General features: G+C 38.3%; 1 protein-coding gene across 1 annotated transcript; it reads right to left on the bottom strand.

Annotated features, from left to right (window-relative positions):
• Window positions 1-119: 119 nt before the first annotated feature.
• LOC112174760 lies at window positions 120-3,628 on the bottom strand. The gene is made up of 3 exons (XM_024312552.2): window positions 3,463-3,628; window positions 1,751-2,248; window positions 120-966 (listed from the first exon to the last, which is right to left on the bottom strand). Exons 1-3 carry the CDS (start codon window positions 3,533-3,535, stop codon window positions 434-436), a joined length of 1,104 nt encoding a protein of 367 aa, XP_024168320.1. The 5' UTR covers window positions 3,536-3,628; the 3' UTR covers window positions 120-433.
• Window positions 3,629-20,273: the final 16,645 nt, after the last annotated feature.

A 20,273-nucleotide genomic window follows, 5' to 3' on the forward strand; every position in this document is an offset into this window, starting at 1 on the left:
TGTGATGGTCTTGTTTAACATGAAGATTGGAAATGATCATTTGCAAAAGCGGCAAAACTGAAGAAAATTCTTTAGAATGATGTGTAACTCGTAAAGTAAAATAGGAAGCAGACACCATGTTATTTGTTGGAAATCATTCTCATTTATTTTGCTCGATGAAGTAGGAAGTACATTAACCATTCAATAAAATCAAAACTATAATACACTATGCTCGATCCCATTAGTATGCATATATTTATATCCTTATTTTCGGATTATGCTAAAACCATACTAGCTTCCCCTCTTCTCTTCCACACACAAAGTATTCGTAGCATGAACCGAGATGTTCACATATCCAAACAACCCCGCGTTCTACTAGCTTAATGGCCTCATCAGACAGCCTCAAATTCATATATTATACCCTCCACCTAATTCGCATTAGGCCATACTCGCCTCATTGTCTTGGACGGCGAAGGCTTAACAACTTCACATCATCAAGAACAGGTCCACAGAGGGAAGAGAAGTCATCACTCCTCATGGTGTAGAATGTGCTGAGGAACATGATCCGGGTGCGGTTAGAAACCGCCACTAACTTGAGCACAGCTCGCTTGAACCCGCCTTTGCCTTTGGACTCGTAAGGAACTTTCACTGTGTTCCTGCCCGCAAATGCCTCCACAATCATGGACCCTTCGCACGAGTTGCTAGCATCGCCGACGGAGAATGTTAGCACGTAGGTCTTGCCGGGGATTGTGCGGACAACTTGTGCAATTGCGCTTTCTTTTCCTGCCACTAGTTCCACTGCCCGTTTGCCTTCGGGGACGGAGAAATGGTCCGAGTCTATGTACTTCACGGCTTTGAGAGACTCCACCATCCATCCTGGTAGAGGAGAGTGATCGTCTTCGATGTTGGGTGGGATGAGGACGCCCCATGATGTATTGGGAAACACGTATGGACCTTCTTCGAAACCAGCGTTTTTGAGCAAGTTCTCTGCACAAATAGATAATGAAGCATATCATTCATAGTCTAACAACATAATATACCTAATTGTACCAAACTGTCGACTACATACAAAGATTAGTATCTAATTATCATAAAATGCGACTCTTAATGATTGCTTAGTTGTGAAACTTAGGTTTATGGGGATTGATTTCTATATTTATGAACAAGCCAGAGAGACAGGACAGCCCACAATTTTAATACAGAATGGGAAAGATATTTTGGCCCCAAAAGACACTGTGACCTAAATATTAGGCACTGCATGAGGCTCCATTTAACTCGTTGGTTTTGGTAGCCAGTTAGCCACAGCTGTGAGTGGTGGTTGGCCCCCAGTACATAATTGGACCATATAGTTTCAGACAATGACTCTGAAGTCGGTGAAATTAAACAAAAACAATTATAACATTTTGTCTGCAAAAAGAAAACAACAGTGATCCTAATAATTTTACCAATAGGCACACTTTGCTGTATATAGACCTGCAACGTTGTCCAATAATTGAACAAGAAACTAAGAAAGTGGTCCATCAAGAGGACCCCAAGGGGTATTGATTTTCATCTTTTAAATTCAAACAAATCCAAAGTTGATCTTAGGAGAGACATCAGAATATCTCTCTCCCACTAGCTCCAAGTAATTACAGGATCCAATTAAAAACTCCCATGATTCTTAATAATGTTAGGAACATCGAAATAAGATCTAGAACGAATTAAAATATGAACAAGACATGGTCACATAATTTATTGAGTAAATTTGAGGGCATGGTGTAAAAAAACTTACTGTTGGTTGCTCGAGGAGGATACAAAGTTCGGATGGCAATTGAATCGATGAGAGGACCGCAAGCAGGGTCTTCCTCCACTCCGGGGTTATGCAAAACAAGCTCAATCTCTGGAAAATCAGCTTGGAATGCCCAAGCATATGAATCCCACCCATTGCTGCTATACACTGTCTGAATTGGTAGCACACCAGAGTCTGGTGCCACAGAGATGTTCAAACGCTCCTCTTGAGCACAAGTCCTGGCTGCACTAAATGTTATGGAGTAGTACAAACCCTTGGTCACTTTGATCCTCTGCTTAATTGAGGCCTCATTTCCAAGCCTAACTGCATAGGCACCCTCAGGCACAACCAGTAACATGTCCCCTTGCTTCTGGCCCGACTTGATGTACTCGACAAACCCGGAAATTTCCCACTTCGGTATGGCATAGCGGCCGATCACTTCTGTGCCCCTGATGTCCGAGGGCTTTGGGGCTAGCTCGAAATTCCCATTTTCAAGATAACCTGCATTTGGTATCAAAAATTGATATTAACACAAATATCAAGGCCCAACATTGCAAGCAATATTGGTCACTCATAAAAAAGAGCATACCCCAAAAACAATTATTGAAATTTCATATCATATTTGTGTATATCAAACACCAAATAATTCAAGCACGGTAGGAAACTATATATGTCATACAAACAAATGGAGTTAACAACCAATTTTAATTAGCTCATAGTGTACTAATATGTGAGTCATTGTTGGCCACACATACTAATATGTGAGTCATTGTTGGCCACACATAGTTACTTCAATTTCTTTCATATGAAATTTTTTAAGAGAATCATTGTCCTTCTGGAGGAATTTCTGCAATAATTAACACGTGTATTATTACTGTTCTTTTACTTGAAATAGCTGATGATAATAAATTTGAATATTTGATGTTATCACACTTTTGTACCTATCTACAGGGTACATTTGTCACCCATGTGAGTTTTCTGGGCGCCTCTGCAAAGCTACTTAAATATTGGGGCACCAGAATAATTAATCTCAACGGTCCATTTATTTGCTTCCTTCTAGATCAAAATGGCTAAGGATACTGGATACCTATAACAAAACCCTACTAGAGCAGAAAAGCTAACTCAAAAGCTGTGAAATCTGACAAGAGAATAGAGCAAAGATATTTTTTGCCCGGTGGAGCTAAAAGATTGACGAAGAACATGAAGTGACCTCTATGCCCCTGATGAAATTCAAATTTTCAAGCACATAAATAACATGGTCAGTTTCACCAACCCAATTAACTGCAAAATTTTGCAGACAGTTCAGCAGCAAAGGCTGAAAGACTGAACCGTTACTTTAGTGATCACACTTTCTATATGAGTATATAAACCTATGCATAAAGACGAGTTCATTTTGGTCATGTTTGACTCAAACCGTAAGCCATGAACCATAAGATTAATACAACTATACAAGCAAGACATATGTCAAACTTTGAAGCTATGAGCAGCTTCATAACCATGAAGCTAAGCCAACGAAACTAAAGGAGCAAGTTAAACTTGAAGAAATTACAGAATCACCGCATAAAAAATATAATAATAATAAAAAAGAGAGGTAATATTTGAACTGGGCTTTTCCTGAAACCTCTGAAAAATGCAATCTTTGATCTGGGTTTTTTTACAACCCAGTAAAAGATGCTATATCTTTGATATGGGACTTGGATATATAATTTGCTTACCATCGATGAGGGACATAGCTAGGTGGCAAGTGGAGCAGAGTAGCACCGCCAACAATAAGGCAATCCCTCTCATATTTGAAATATTTGAAACTCTTATCTTAAAAGGTTTCTGTTGTTCTCTCTGATGTGGAAGATGGGGTGAATGCAGAGTGTGGGATTTAAAGAGAGATGAGCACTGGGTTATATGCATGCCAACCTCGTAAAGAGTCCTCTGATTTGGGAGATATTGCGAATATGCCATTCTTCTGGCTCTATCTGCTCACATGGGATCGATTTGGAAATGACGGATCTAGTCACTCTGGAACCAACAATCTGGGTTGTCTCACTCTCACTGGCTTTGTTGGAAGACAAAAGCTGTTCGATCTCACATGGTTTCACTCTCCCTTGCTGTTGCAAAGCATGCACGCCCACGACACCATTGCTTCACTTTTCGTACCATGCTCTTGTCACCAATTTGTTTACAACCTAATCTCGTCATTTCACAAATTCGAGGTGAACTCTAAAATTTCATGATAAAGAATCTCATGCGAGATATTTCATTAAACAAATCAATTTAGCTTTTAATTTCACTCTCTTTTAATTTCATGGCTTTGATACCTAATAAAATCAAATCCTTTCAAAAACAAAAATACAGAAATTCATCCAAACCGTTGCATTCTTCAATAGTTGAGCAAAAGTTCTAGTTAGGTGAATTTATTAATCAGAAAATCTATCAAATCCGTTAGACTTTGATAAAACTATTCTCATGTTGTCAAACGTTTTAGCAATTAAACATTTTCCATAAGAAGAAGCTGAATCTAGGTGTTCAATTATTACTTAAATAGTCTATTGGTTTGTTAAAAGATTGAGCAATGCATGTGGAGTGATGGAGAGAATTATGGCAACTTATGCTCTAAATTCTCGTTATTGTTGTAATATAATGAGAGTACTTGAGTGAATCAGCTTGTGAAGAATTTATTACCAGAATATTTATCTCCAAAAAGGCAGTTATAATTTGTTACGATTCCATGGTCTGTCATTCTGGTACTTGGAGATTGAGCTCTCCATGTGTTTTATGTCCCTTTTTAGTTGTTCTTATGCATGATAGAGCTTCGAAGATGGTCAAGCTAACTAGGTGAATATTTGAGATCACAATTATCATTTATTAAACAGATTATGATTTATGTGCGATCCTACCAACTGACCATGCATATTGCTTTTTGGTGTTTAGATCTATTTAATTGAGATAATGATGTTGGTTGTATAATCAAAACCATGATTTTGAACTCTCAAACATACTTTCACATGATCTATGTTATGCTAATCAATGTCAGAATCAAACAGCATAATTTTTTTTTTTTTGAAATAAACAGCATAATTCTAATACAAACTAAGTAATAAAAAGATTCTCGAAACCTAACTTCATACAATTATTTTGTCTAATTTCCTAATTTCTTTTCAGTATAAATGAGGCTTGTCTCGAACTATAACTTCACAAAGCTAACACCAACCCGTCTTATCAACAACACGAATCTCAATAATCATCGGTATCGTTATCTCAATTTTACGTGTAAAATAAATAATTCATAAGTTATAGATTTAACTTGTATCATTACCGTTTTGGGAATAAAACGGTTACCCTTAGACTTGGATGATGTACGATTTGATTATTACACTACATTCGAGCACCAACCCCCTGTATAATCAAGGAAAAGATCGATATAGCCCTATGACCACCGCAACTACCACTGTTCAGGTGCCGGAAAACTCCAAGGGAAACATATCACGCGGGAGGTGGGTACCGTGATTAGGGGGCTGAGCAGAGTGGGACCCACAAAAGGAAGGGGCCAAGGTCGATCCTAAATCCCTAGCCGACCCCAATGTCTTAAGGATAAATATAGCAGCACCCCATGATCCCTGGCCGGTTTCTGGGCTTGACATAAGAGAAACATGTGGGCCTTTTCTACCCTCTATAAAATTAAGTAATTTTTACTCTGCCGAAGTGAAGTGGGCCGGGTTTGATCCTCAGCCTCATCCACAGTGATCGGTCGCATGTGGACGGCCGAGAGTAGGGCGGATATCAAGGGACGCCTGTCTTTTCCATTTTTGGATTTTTCTCAACTCTCACTGGCCAAATTTTTATGATTGATCACCAACCATTTAATTTTCTTGTTTTAGTGCTTCATACAAGGGAAAAGATTTGGCCATTTCCTTCTGGATTTCATTCCTAAAAATTACGTACTTCTCTCCTTCTGTCGTACTTATCTTCATCAAATAATAATAATACTAATAATATAAACAAGAGGGCCGACGTTGATTTCAGAAAATAAAAATCATTAAAATTACAAAGAAAAAAGTGAATTTGGTCGAGTAAGTGAAAACTGTGGGAGCCTGAAAGTTTTAACGTCCTGACATTTATTTTATATGTCAAATCATTCTATAAACATCGGACTTACTGAACATAGGAGGTGCATGTTAACCGGTTTGCTAACCAATTGCAGCCCTAACGTTGGCAAGTAACAATGAATTTGATCATAAACGAAATTTTTGATGGTATAGGAGATGATGTACCACCAATGGTACTCGTTAAAAAGTGAAAAATAGCTAAACTGGTCACATACAGGTCATTTCATCAATCTTTTTTTATTATTATTTTTTTATAGATTTGGAATTGCACAAAAGTGAACTTAGAATTTAGCTTTTAAATCTTAAATAATAAATAAAGAAATAATGATTTTGTTAACAAAAGATGACGCCATAGTTTATCATGAATTAATATTAAAAATTTAATAAACAAGCTCGTGCTCGTAATATTGCTTAGATTGTCAAACATCATTCACCTCTCAAATTAATACGACGAGAACAAGCAGCTAGTTAGTTCGAGCTCGTATTATTACTTAGATTATCATACATCAATCATTCACCTCTCTAGTACGGCAAAAACTTCCTCTGCCCTTAATTGGCCGAGATAAGTATAACTGGTTGGCATCTGCTTGAAAGTCCATCTATTGATGTTGACGCAAGGTCGATATGAAAGTCATTTATCGAACCCTACCCAAACCCTAATTCATTCCTAAACAGTACGAAATAATATCGAAGGTAGCTTATGGATAGGATGAGGTTTTGTCACTCGAGTTAACAGCTCTTCGATCGATTGCCACAATGATGAACAATTAATTAGTCTTAATGTAGTTATAACGAGGTGACGGAAAGTGTGAACACGAACAAGCTAGGTCGTCTAAATGGGTCCAAAAATTCCATTTTAAGATTTAGCTGCTTTCTCTGGTATATGAGACAAGCACATGAAGCAGGAACTGCGAACTTCCACCCTTGAATGAAATGCCAAATTATCTTTAATTTGCACCTAACAGATTGACATTGAAGCACACAACCGTACCCTAACCTATTCGATGAATCTCGCTCACATTTCTCACATAATAAAACATCACCCTTTTTCCGAAAGGACAGCTACTCCAGTGTCGTTTTGGGTCCTCCAGAGCCAAACTCACGATGATGATTCACTGTCGTTGTCAAGTCATCGTCATACTCTCATCAGGTAGCTGCAAACTTTGTATCTTATGCTCGATTCCTTAGTATATAGAAGGTCTCGTTTCATCACTATTCACCAGAGTTTCAGGTGGCTATATACAGCATATTTCTTGTTCTTTCTGGTTAAGCATGCAGGAACTAGAAGAAGAAAACGAAGACGGAGTTTCTAGGGCTCGTGCATGGTTTGAAGTACGTGAAGTTGATCGAGGAGAGGAATAGGAGGTGACAGTGATGTATCACATACATGAAAAACACTAATTTTCATGGTCTTAAAATCGTATGCGGATGCATATTCGGGCTTCTGTCATCGAAGTACATATGGATATGGTTGATTTGTGGCTCTGTGATTTGGTCTGGATACATTTTCAGCTTTAAATTGAATATATCGATGCATTTTCTTTAGGTTACAATGGTAAAGTCGAAAAGGACATGCTAACCTAGTAACCTATGCTTTTCAAAGGGACAGATCGGACGGCGGCCGAACTCTCCACGTGGCGGCATTTAATAACCTTGTCTCCTGATGGGAGCATGATGCAGACTACTTCTTTGGCAAGCAAATACTGAAATACGTACCCTAAACGAAACACGTTTACTTACTTGGAATAGGAGGGAATGACTAATGGGTAAAACTATTCCTTCGTTTACTAACACATAAAGGATTCGGAATGATTCCAGGTAAAAGTATTCATGCGTTTTACTAACACATGAAGGAATCATAATTGGTGTAGGTCTCACATTCTTATAAGGAATCGATTCCTGAATACTCAGGAATTTGATTACGAAGGGGGGAGATGGGTTTGGGAATCAACTCCTCCGGAATCAATACTGATTCTTTTCTTATCCTATTCCAGTTGTCTCCGATTCATGATTATTTTTCATTCCAAGTAAGTAAACGTGTCATGGAGAACAATAATATTTATTAGGTAATAGAACATGAGATTCAGACAACAATAATTACATTAAACATATACATTAAAGGGTGGGGCTATTGTCACCATACTAACTACGTTATTTACCCTATAAGTTTTTAGTTTATTGAAAGACTAAAATACACTAATATAAAATTACAATAAAGGATAATATCTTATTATTTTTTTTTATTACACCCTACAAAACACATCGTTAAGTTTCAAATGTAGCAATCGTTATCTACAATCGTTCTCATGTTGTGCTCTTTTATGCCTCAAAATATATTATGTTAACGCTGATGGAGTCTAAAAACATCTATTATTGTGTTTTTATTTTCATATTTCTTTGTTTATGAGGCTGATTGACTGATAAACACGAGGAGAAAGCCAAAAAAAACTAAGAGTGACGTGGAGGAAGCCAAACAGAAAAAGAATTCAGTTAAATCTTACATTGAAAAAGGGTTATTTTGGTACTGCAAATGGGTGAACAAAGTAAACTTATAATTAAAAAAATGGATTGAATACTATTTAGTCCTCGAGCATTTGACTGTAAAACACTTCAGTCCCTGACCTTGTAATTTCACACGTTTAGTTCTTATACTTCAAAATTTCTTACCAATGGGTCATCTCCGTCTAAAACCTCCGTTAAGAAGCTGACGTGGCAATTTTTTGACACCAAAATGTCTATTATGCCCTCAGTTTTTTTTTTAATAATTTTTTTTTGGTTAAATACTTGTTACTCCTCAAACTTTTTCCTGAAAAACAGTTTAGTCTCTTACCTTTCAAATTAAACTGGATAGTCCTTATTCTCTCTAATTCTCACACAGCAAGTCCACAACATGTCCAAAATGACTATTATACCCTCACTTCCTCTTCTTCTTCTTCTTCTTCTTTTTCTCTATTTTTTTTTTAAATCTCTATTTTTTTTCTTCCTCTTTTTATTTTTTTATTCTCTCTCTCTCCCCCTCTCCAAGTTCGTGCCGACATCTCCGAGCAAGAGCTCGGTGTGGGTCACCGGGATATGTTGCTGGTACGTATGGTGTCGTCGGTAGTTGGGCACCAACAGTAGGTGGGGTGTTATTCACCAAGAGGCGATGAGGTGTGACAGCGATAGCAACTTGTGGACTGTCGGTAAGGGATGCCAAGTGCCTGTTTGAACGGAGGTGAAGAGACGAGGAGTTGTAGGGATGAGGATGACAAGACTGGGAGTTGGGTTGTGCAATTGCCACCGAGAGATGCCATTGTTCTCGGCGTACAAGACTAGTGCTGAGATGTGGAGTGGTGACCGGAGGAGCTGTCGGGATGGATACCTAGTGAGAGGAAATCCGGGATTTTGCTTATCTCTCCTTGTTTCTCTCTCATACATGAATCCACAACTATGAGGTTTGCAAATGTGATTAATGGAAGAAGAGATAGGCTATTGGCGGTGTTGTGTCGGACCAGGGTGTCCAAATCGATTCTAGATATTGGTTTGCCGGTGCCTGAGTTCACTTTTGGGCATTGTTAGACAACATGGAGAATGGGTTTTGCTGGTCGAGGGTCTGTGAGCATGACGGAGGCAGTAGTGAGCCACAAATATGATCGAAGTTAGTCGACCACAAAGAGAAAAATCTGATATTTTAGTCTCTCTCCACCTCCCTATCTCATCAATTAACCCAACCCATAACCATGAAATTCTTGGATTTTGGAAGTTACCGAATAGGAGAGGTGATCGTTGCTGACCAGAGAAGGAAGAAGTTGTTAGTGGCGTGGCCGAGGTTTGTTGTGCAGCTGCAGGTCATCGATCTCTGTGAGGAAGAAAAGGTTTGGGTGCCTTGCCGGACGATGTGGATAGTCCAAGCATAAGTAAAACGATAAAAATAAAAAAGAGGGAAAAAAATGGAGGGGTATAATAGTCATTTTGGACATGTTGTGTGAGAATTAGAGAGAATAAAGACTATCCAGTTTAATTTGAAAGGTGATGGACTAAACTGTTTTCAGGGAAAAGTTTGAGGAGTAACAAGTATTTAACCCTTTTTTTTCTCTTTTTTTTTTCTTTCCTTTTTATCTCTTTCTTCTTCCTTCTTCCGGCTCCACGAAACCCACCTCTATTCTTCATGTGAGAAGAAGCTCGAGCTCCCCACTTCAGCATCCACTCTCTCCTCCTCCTCCAACGGCGGCGGCGGCAACACCACCACGCCCAAAACAAGATCAAATCTTGTCCTGTAATATCTACTTCTCCCCAGATACTTCCTCGGCAATATAAAATTATAAATACCAAACTCTCCAAGCACCAGGACCCAAACTAAACACACGCACCTACTCATCACTTGCCTACCTATAACCTATTCCCTATTAATTTTCTCACAACTCACAACCACATACAGTAGCCATTAACCAATCCATACTTCCTATTTCCCACATACACAAAAGACTAAGTCTATTAGCCGATCACCTCCCTCTACAAACATGCCCAACAACACCAGAATCTTGGAAGCTCTGAATGTCCGGGTAATCGGGTCAGGTGAGCTGTACTTGGTCTTGGCCCATGGCTTCGACACTGACCAGTCTGCCTAGGGTCGCATTCTTCCTTTCTTCAAACCTTACTATCGCATCGTTCTATACGACCTAGTTTGCGCCAGAAGCGTCAACCCCGATTACTTCGATTTCAACCCCAACACCAACCTGGACTCCTTCATTGACGACTTGCTCAACATTCTCGACGTTGTGGGAGACAAAAAGTGCGCCTACGTCTGCACTGACCAGTCCGCGCAAAACCCAGCTCCCCAAAAACAAGATCAAATCCTATCCCTCCATCGCCGCAATTGTCACCGAACCACCCTCCAATCACCGATCCACCCTCAGGAATTTGAGGTGAGTTTCTGGGTTTTGAATCGAGAGATGAGTTTGATTGTTTGAGGCTTTGAGTCACCCAACTCCACCAAATCGACTCACCCCAATTCAACCTCATCCCTAAAATGAATTGGGCTTTCGCCGCTTTGGCTTAATTTTGAGGGAAATTTGGAGATTGGGGATTGAGATTTCTTAGCCGTGTTGTGTTGGAAGATGGAGAAGGGAAGCTACTTTTCCCTTTTTTGAGAACCAAGAAGAGAGAGAGAGAGGGATCTGAGGAAGGAGGAATCAAATAGATGAAGAAAAATCATAAAGAAAGAAAGGAAAACTGAAGAACAAAGGTGGGTTTCGAAGTGGGTGAACACGGGCTTCTTCTCACATGAAGAACAGAGGTGGGTTTCGTGGAGCCGGAAGAAGGAAGAAGAAAGAGATAAAATCATAAAAAGGAAGGAAAAAAAAGAACAGAAAAAAAAATTATTAAAAAAAAAAAAACTAAGGGCATAATAGACATTTTGGTGTCAAAAAATTGTCACGTCAGCTACTTAATGGAGGTTTTAGATGGAGATGACCTATTGGTTCAAAATTTTTAAATACAAGGACTAAACATGTGAAATTAGAAGGTCAGGGACTGAAGTGTTTTATAGTCAAAAACTTGAGGACTAAACAGTATTTAGTCCTAAAAAAATATATGTTGGGTGATAAGAGAATATAAGGTGAACAAAGTAGTTAGTAAGGTGGCAATAACCGCATACACTAATTACAATTCATCAAAATATACACTAAACGTAATTACATATTATGAAAAGATTGTTTTCTTTACAGAGTATGATGTACAATTAATATGCTTGGCCGGTCATGTCACAGGTTAATTTGATGAAATATTGCCCTTTTATGGTCAGTCATACTATCAGGGGCGGAACAACCTTACCCCCCCCAAACAAAAACACCATTTATCTAATCTTCACTTAATTAACTACATATGCCTCATAAAACTATATAAAACTTACCTTAATTCAATACTGGACCCCCCCCTATCAATGGCAGTAAGAAGTAAAGAAAAAAATAAAGAAGTCATTTAAAACTAACAATACTTAATGTGTATTAATTACTCAATTTATAATAATAAGTATAGAAATGTTTTTTTTTTTTTTTTTTTGAGTGGAAGATGTCAATAGAACCAACACACACACCCATGCAGTGTATCCCAGCATAGCCAGACTAATCACTGCACCGCAGACGCACGAACCATTGGGTGTTTTAACTAACCCAGGTCCCTCAAATCTGCTGGCCACGGGATGGAGCTGGGATTCGAACTCTAGACCTAGGGGTTCCAGACTAGGCAACTCGACCAACACACCACACCACGTGGTTGTATAGAAATGTTGCTTAGGTTTAGATATTTTGTAATAAATTATCATTGATGTCTAAATTGTTTAATTGTTTTATTATTATGAAATTTAATAATATGCGTTGGATTTCCTAAAATTAACATTATTATTCTTTATACCTCATGTTTTATATCTGGACCCCCTCCCCCCGTTTCAAATCCTGGTTCCGCCCTTGCATACCATTAATAACTTTTTAAATAGCCTGGTTTACATCCAGTGCATTATCAGATGTATCTTTGTTAGGGTTTTTTTTCAATACCTTTTGGTATCGTGTTTTATTTTTGTCTTTCTCATTCTTGATGTAGGTTCTACATCTGTCCACTGTAATCTTTCTTATTATTGATAGAGTTGTCATTTCCTCTATAAAAAAATAATAAAAAAATACATATGCAAAACTGATCTTGGGTTTAATTTTTTTTTTTTTTTTTGAGAATAAGATCCTTTATTGAATGAAACAAAGTTACATAACACAGGAATGACCGGTGGTGGACAAGAATTCCCCACTCTCCTCCCTAAAACCTAAACCAGTTATGGGTCCGTCACCATAAGTGACTTCCATGAGCCGAAGGGGCCCAACCCCTAACCACCTATACCGCCCAACGACTTGGGCTACCGAGAATCCCGAGAATATCGATACCACCTCATAGACAACTGCTAAAAAATCAACGCTCTCTTCCACACCGTGTCCCAAAGATGCCAGAACACGTGCAAGGATTGCTCATCAGCACATTAACCATAAGGTAAAACCGACAATAAACCAATTCGTCCCCAGGAAAAACACCACATCCATGGCACCTCAATTTGACCTAACCCTACCTCAACAAAGTAGAGACATGCTAAAAACCAGAAAAACCTAACCAAGACCTTAATCGAAACCTTAACCAAGAAAACTACTTTAAACAAAGACATAGACCAGCCACCACAAACCTCTTCCTCCTCCTCAGATGACCCGCCAGCAGACCACCACCATAAATCTGTCCCGTCGAACTCGCAACGCCGGAGACACGCAATCCACGCAGCAAGCCACACCAACCTCAATTTTTGTCGGCCAGATCCGGGCATAAAGCCAGATCTCGACAAGCCCACACCGAGTATCAGTAAGAACCTCGCCATGCCTTGTCTCCCGGCTTCATCCATTCGCTTGAAAGTCTGACACCCTGGCACTCTCCGCCTATCGACCAAACTCAGAGAGATAGCCAGCTCCATACAATCCATGACATACTGGCGCCACAATCTGGCCACTGACCACCTGCTCCAAGCCTGCGTTGATCGCCAACCGTCCATCCTGCCCACCTGCACCGCCGCCTGAGAGGAACGAAAAGTCATACATGACCAAGAAGGACGAATCGGAGACCAAAACTAGATCCTCGAGACCCCACAATCCCGTCTGGCAACACCCGCCCCTAGTCAATGAGGCCTAGACCTATGATCGACGCTGGGGAGCTGCCAGACAGACAGTCACCGCTTCTGTGCTTTTTCCAAAACCTAGTTTCTTCCTTCTATTCTCGGAGCCCTCTGTGTTTAATATGTGGGGATGTCAAAACAGTTAGCGGTCGATCTTGGGTTTAATTGGGTAAGAAGAAGGGAAAAAAAAAAAGCTATCAATATATTGAAGACAGAGACAAGGATCTTGTACATCGATTCTGAATTTAATTTTTCATAAAATTAAGCAACTTCACATATGAAGTGAATCTGCAATGGATCACATCAAATCTAAGCTAGCTAGCCGCCAGGTTGTTTTTAATCTACAACGATGCAGATGCGACACAACCCCACTTTTGATCAATGACTTGAAATATTGGACCTGCCAAAATGTTTTCATCACACCATAAATTAATATAATTGATCCAATACATGCTAATATAATTAAGACTTTTTTTTTTTTTTTTTTTAAATAAGACTTTTAGCAAGAGGGAAAAATCGGTTTTCGCCGCATTGTCTACAAAAGGCAGCTCATGGTGATATTGACAAAAGAGAGAGATCAGATAGGGAAAAACCCTGGTGAAGATAACCCTAGCTGGGGACAATGAGGAGGATAGATTATTAATATAGCAATATCAGTGTTCAATCAAAGCATGCAGGGGCTCATGCTATCACATGGAATGTTGAACAGTTGATAGAATTTTCAGTAGATCCTATTGATCTTTCGTTATCCCTCGAGAATTTGTGATAAAATACGGACTTTTAATTCTGACCCGGTGCTATCCATAAGGTGAACATCTGGAATCGTAATATTACAGGACTGATATGATCAAGGTCTGTATATCAAGGAAGGTATATAGGTCATTAGCTGAATCTCGCTTTCGGTTCCATCATCGTCGGTTCCAGCACCACCATCACATCATGGATCGACTGACTTTTCGATGGATTTGTGAATACAATACTATTGGTTAAGACAGCGGAGTAAAGTTGGTACTCAATTGTTTGGAGAAGAAACAAGGAGGGGCGTGGGCACATGCACATATTTATGAAGACATAATAATGTATAATTGAGCTAGGGGCTTTGTGGATGCAGATCGATCGAGGATTCTGTTGAAAGGGATGAGAATTCGGATTGACTAGCTAGTATACATGAAAGCGAAGTCTGAGCCACCAGTTTATGCATGTAAGTGGGCAGCAACTGTCTTTTCTAAACAGCTCCATTGAAAGAAATATTTAGCTAAATGTTTACCATCTATATATGTTTAATTATATATTTGTCTGTTTTCAAATAATGGATTTCTCCAGCGCCTTCTCCCTCATTTGGGGAGAATAAGTCAATAAACGCACCACAAGATGAGAAGGAAACATACCATACGCTGATGGTAAAACGATGGCTATGCATAAAGGGCTATTAGCGCTTTGGTGGTGGCACACGGGGAACTGTAGCTTGTTTAGGGTCAAAAGATTTCATCTTTGAAACCTCATTCACTGTAATGGAGAGAAATATCAATGTACAAATTAGGTCTTGGTAGAAACGTACATTCTGTGTTAAAAGATTAACATTAATTTAATGTTAACTTTTCTTGTTTGGTAAGGCAAAAATTCCAGGCCTGCTAGGGATTCATAAGGGTCCGATTTTGTGGAATCAGCGACCAACTAAAATTGATATTTATACATATATAGAAACCGATAGAGAGCATCCAGGAGGACTGGTCCTGGGCCAGTAATTGGGCCCTGTTTAGGAAAGTAAAGATCAGGCCGAATTCTGTATAAATCATTACATGCATAAATGCAACTCATAGCATATGAAACCTGATAGATTTTCTCAGTTTCCGCAAAAGATTATAAACTGGAAAATAGGAAGAAAAAAGAAGAAAGGGTGGTGCTATTCACACACTTTTTTTCTCGATTTACACACTCCCTTCATTTTTCTATTACTTTAATTCAATTTTATTTTAAAAATTACCCTAACTACCCTTATAATTATGTTTTTTTTTTTTTTTTCTATTTGGCAAGTCAATCATCTTCAAATCCTTATTTTCCCGCAAACACAAGGGCTTCAAAACTCTTTTCGATTCCCTTTTTTTTTTTTTTATCAAAACTTTACAACAGCCTAATAATGATGGTCTTATGATTACAAACATGATTTGTTCTACTATATTATGCTAGTAGAACATAATATTGTCCCCACACGAAAATTGCAACTCATTGCATTCAATATTATGCAGTGCATCTCCAAATTTTGTGTACATCATCAACTACAGTGTGGAAGCTTGTGGCTGAAGTGGATAAAACGCTGATTCCATACACACACACACACACACACATCATCAACTGTATTGTGGAAGCTTGTGGCTGAAGTGGATAAAACACTGATTATATATATATATATATTATTTGAGGATGATGCACCTGGATTAAGAGTCATAAACAAACAAGCATTAAGTTTGGTACTTTGCAAAGTATGAGGATAAACTTTACAATTTAGATTCAGTTCGGTTAAGGTGGATTAACTGGGAAACATATGCTTTATCTAATAATATAGGTCATTATAATTAATAAACATATTATTTTTCCTTCATTTATAGGTAAAAAAAAAAAATTATTGTATAATGATGTTTGATTCATGATTGAATTGCCAAATAGAAAAAAGAAAAAAGAAAAAGAAACAGATTTACAAGGGAGGGTAGTTAGGGTAATTTATAAAAAAAATTGAATTAAAGTAATAGAAAATTAGAAGGGGTGTATGAATAGATAAAAAAAGTGTGTAAATAGCGCCACCCAAGAAGAAATTGTATTACTCTAACTGACACAAGTATGTGAGAGAGTGCGTATGGACTCGTACGTATACCAATTGAGGCAAAGATGTATACATAGGACTAAGGAGAGTAATGTAAGGATGATCATCGAGGCAAAAATGTCCAACTACGTACTTGGCCATTTTGCCAATAAAGCTCAACTTCGGAGATAGACAATTCTGTTTAGTTCGATGTTGCCTACGTCTTCTGATTGAGTTGCCCTTACGGGGTCGCCCTGCCCAACTACTCACTTTCTCGCTTCTTGTCTACAACAATTACGTCACTCTTTGTCTACAAAGTAAACCGTCATAAACAATTTTAGGCTGATGCTACGTTGCAAGGAATAATTAAATCTTAGTCTCACACTAAAGAGCATCTCTAACAATATTAGTTATACCATCAAAATGAAACCTGTGCAGTTGTACGCAAAAAAACTTATCAAGCACGAGACAGCAGCGTCACTTATCCCGCACGTACGATTTGAAAGTAAGGTTTGAACTGTTTAGAAAAGGTTAACTGATTTTTCTTGTAAAGATCGAATAAATTGACTGAGAATGGGAGATAACCTACCTGTTAAAAACCATATACATGCTCACAACATATGCACACAATCATAAAAGGGATTAAGGCTTACCTTCAGCAATCAATGGCATGGATTCCATCTTATGCTACAAACACGAACACTGAATATGGCCTTCTGTTACTTACCAACTTGCTTCTCAATGGACAGAACAATATGCAAAACGTCGGTAGTAATCAGGGACCAATTCATCTGTATATATAGGAGACTTAACCCTCAAGAAGCTTCCCATTAAAGCTATCCATATCGGTTTAGGTTTCCTAGTTAGATTCTTAATGTAACACTTCATTGTAGTCTTTCTTGCAGACTAAGAATAGGATTACTTACCTTAATGAATAGATACACTGCTTCATTAAGTTACAAGTATTGATTTACTGTTTGTATCCATGTTAAACTAGGATTGATATTAAGCTAATCATCAATTACTTTATGATGATATGTGTTATGTCCATATTTGATCTTACAATCTCCCCCTTGGACTCACACATATCATGCTCGATGATTTGCACCAAAGAACATCAAAACCTACTTAACTTACTGAAGTGCGCGCCAGATAACAAACTCAAATCGAAAATCCATTCCAACATGGTCAGATCACAGTTACTTATGCAGAGCAAGAAACAATATACATTTTAACAAAAATGCAGAGTTTCAAAACCACAAACATAAGCTCCTGCAATCCACATATGTCAAACCAGAAGTGATACAATATATGTTAATGTGTATCAACAAGTAAACATATATTAGGTCCTACTTTATGTTTCTAAAACCAGAAACTCAAGCAAATTTACTGAACACTGATGGCTTAAAATTATTGCTTGAACCTTAGCATCATGCTATACATGATTTAAGCCATCTGATAGCAAGTATGATATTCAAAACAAGATGATAATTTCCAAAACAAAACAATAAAGCTGCAGCAAAATCATAACTGGAAATACCTCGAAATTTTATTGATAATAACAAACTGCCATTACAAATAAGTTGTGATAAACAAAAGTCAAAAATATCACAACTGAAAATACAAGAACTCAAGAACCTTAAAATTTTAAATTGCTCCAACTGCTCTAACTCTCTACTGAGCCTAAGCATCTAGATTAGCTAAAACTCCAATGCTTGTTGTATGCTTCTGGAATGCTGCTACTGACAAGGCCTTGGTGAAAGGATCTGCTAGCTGTGAATTTGTGTCAATACTCAAAACAGCTATTTCACCATGCTTTACTCTTTCTCTAACACTGTAATACTTTAGATCAATATGCTTGGAATTATTTGACCTTTTACTGTTCTTGCTAAAGAAAACTGCAGCCTCATTGTCACAATAAATCACAAGTGTTCCAGCCACAATGTGACTCAATACTTTGGTCTGCATGAGAAAATTCCTAATCCAAAGTCCTTCACACACAGTTTCATATACTGCAATAAATTCGGCTTGCATAGTAGAAGTTGAAACAAGTGTTTGTTTCATGGTTTTCCAAGCAATAGCACCTCCTGAAAGCATGAACACATATCCACAAGTGGACTTCTTGGAGTCTGGATAATTCCCTGCAAAATCCGAGTCTGAGAATCCAATGAGTTTCAGATCCTCCACTTGCCTATAAACTAGCATGTGGCTTTTAGTTCTCTGCAGGTATCTCAACACTTTCTTCCCAGCTACCCAATGTTCATGGCCTGGATTAGATTGGAATCTAGACAAAATCCCTACTGCAAAAGACAAATCCGGCCTAGTGCAGACTTGTGCATACATGAGACTTCCTACAAGTCTGGCATAAGGCTTTGACTCCATATTTTCTTTCTCAACATCACTATTGGGACTTTGCTTCTTGGTTAACTTATCTCCTTTGGACATGGGAACTTCTCCAGCTGCACACTTCTCCATACCAAATCTCTTTAAAATTTTGGTAACATAATTCTGTTGAGACAAACCAAGTAGTCTCTGTGCCCTATCTCTTTTAATCTCAATACCTAGAACATAGGATGCTTCTCCTAAGTCTTTCATGTCAAAATTCCTTGACAGAAAACTCTTGGTATCTTTAAGCAATTTAATGTTACTGCTAGCCAAAAGTATATCATCCACATAGAGTACCAGAAAAATAAAATTGTTCCCAACAGTCTTCAAATAAACACACTCATCAACAAGATTTTCTGTAAATTCAAAAGTAGAAATCACATAATCAAATTTCTTGTACCACTATCTAGAAGCTTGTTTTAGGCCATAAATTGATTTTCTTAACTTACACACTAAGTTTTCACTTCCAGCTTGTACAAACCCTTCTGGCTGCCTCATATAAATCACTTCATCTAGTTCACCATTCAAGAAAGCTGTTTTAACATCCATCTGGTGCAGCTCCATATCAAAATGAGCCACCAAAGCCATGATTATCCTAAACGAGTCTTTTGTAGAAACTGGAGAAAAAGTCTCAGTAAAATCAATGCCCTCCTTCTGTGTAAAACCTTTGGAAACTAATCTTGCTTTATGTCTCTCTACGTTGCCATTTGCATCTCTTTTGGTTTTGAAAAAAAAACATTTACAACCTATAGGCTTCTGGTTGGGGTCAGGTTCAACTAATTCCCAAACTGCATTTTGACTCATGGAATTAATTTCTGCTTCCATTGCTTGCTGCCATTGATGAGATTCACTACTTTCAATGGCCTGATTAAATGTAGTTGGATCATTGTCCTCTGCACAGTCCATTTCAATTTCTGCTTCTTGCAGATAAACAATGTAGTCACTCTCTTCCCCCCATAAGTTGGTTTTCTTGCTCTCTGTGATCTTCTAGGCTGAGCCACTGGAGGATGGTGAGGTTCAGTTACTTGACCAGTTACGTGGTCAGTTACTTGACCAGGGACAGTTACTTGGTCAGTTACATGGTCAGTGACATGGGCAGTGACTTGACCAAGCACAGTTACTTGGTCAGTGACATGAGCAATGACTTGACCAGGCACAGTTACTTGGTCAGTTACATGGTCAGTGACATGGTCAGTGACTTGGTCAGTGACATGGTCAGTGACATGGTCAGTGACATGGTCAGTGACTTGGTCAGTGACATGGTCAGTTACTTGGCCAGTTACTCGACCAGGTATAGTTACTTGGTCAGTGACATGGTCAGTTACGTGACCAGTGACATGATCAGTTACATCTTGTTCTAAAGGCAATGCTACACTTATATTCTCATCTGACACAATTTCCTCAAAATCTGAGGTTAAATCCTCAAGGTTTGTATTGTGAACTTTTTCACTTAGAAACTTTACTTGATGTGTTTCAAAAATTCTAGGTGAATGATGAGCAGAATATAATTTATAGTCATCAATGAATGTGATAAAATACACATTCCCACAGATAGTTTGATGCCTAAAT

This window comes from Rosa chinensis, chromosome 6, assembly GCF_002994745.2.
Source record: "Rosa chinensis cultivar Old Blush chromosome 6, RchiOBHm-V2, whole genome shotgun sequence".
Lineage (NCBI taxonomy): Eukaryota > Viridiplantae > Streptophyta > Magnoliopsida > Rosales > Rosaceae > Rosa > Rosa chinensis.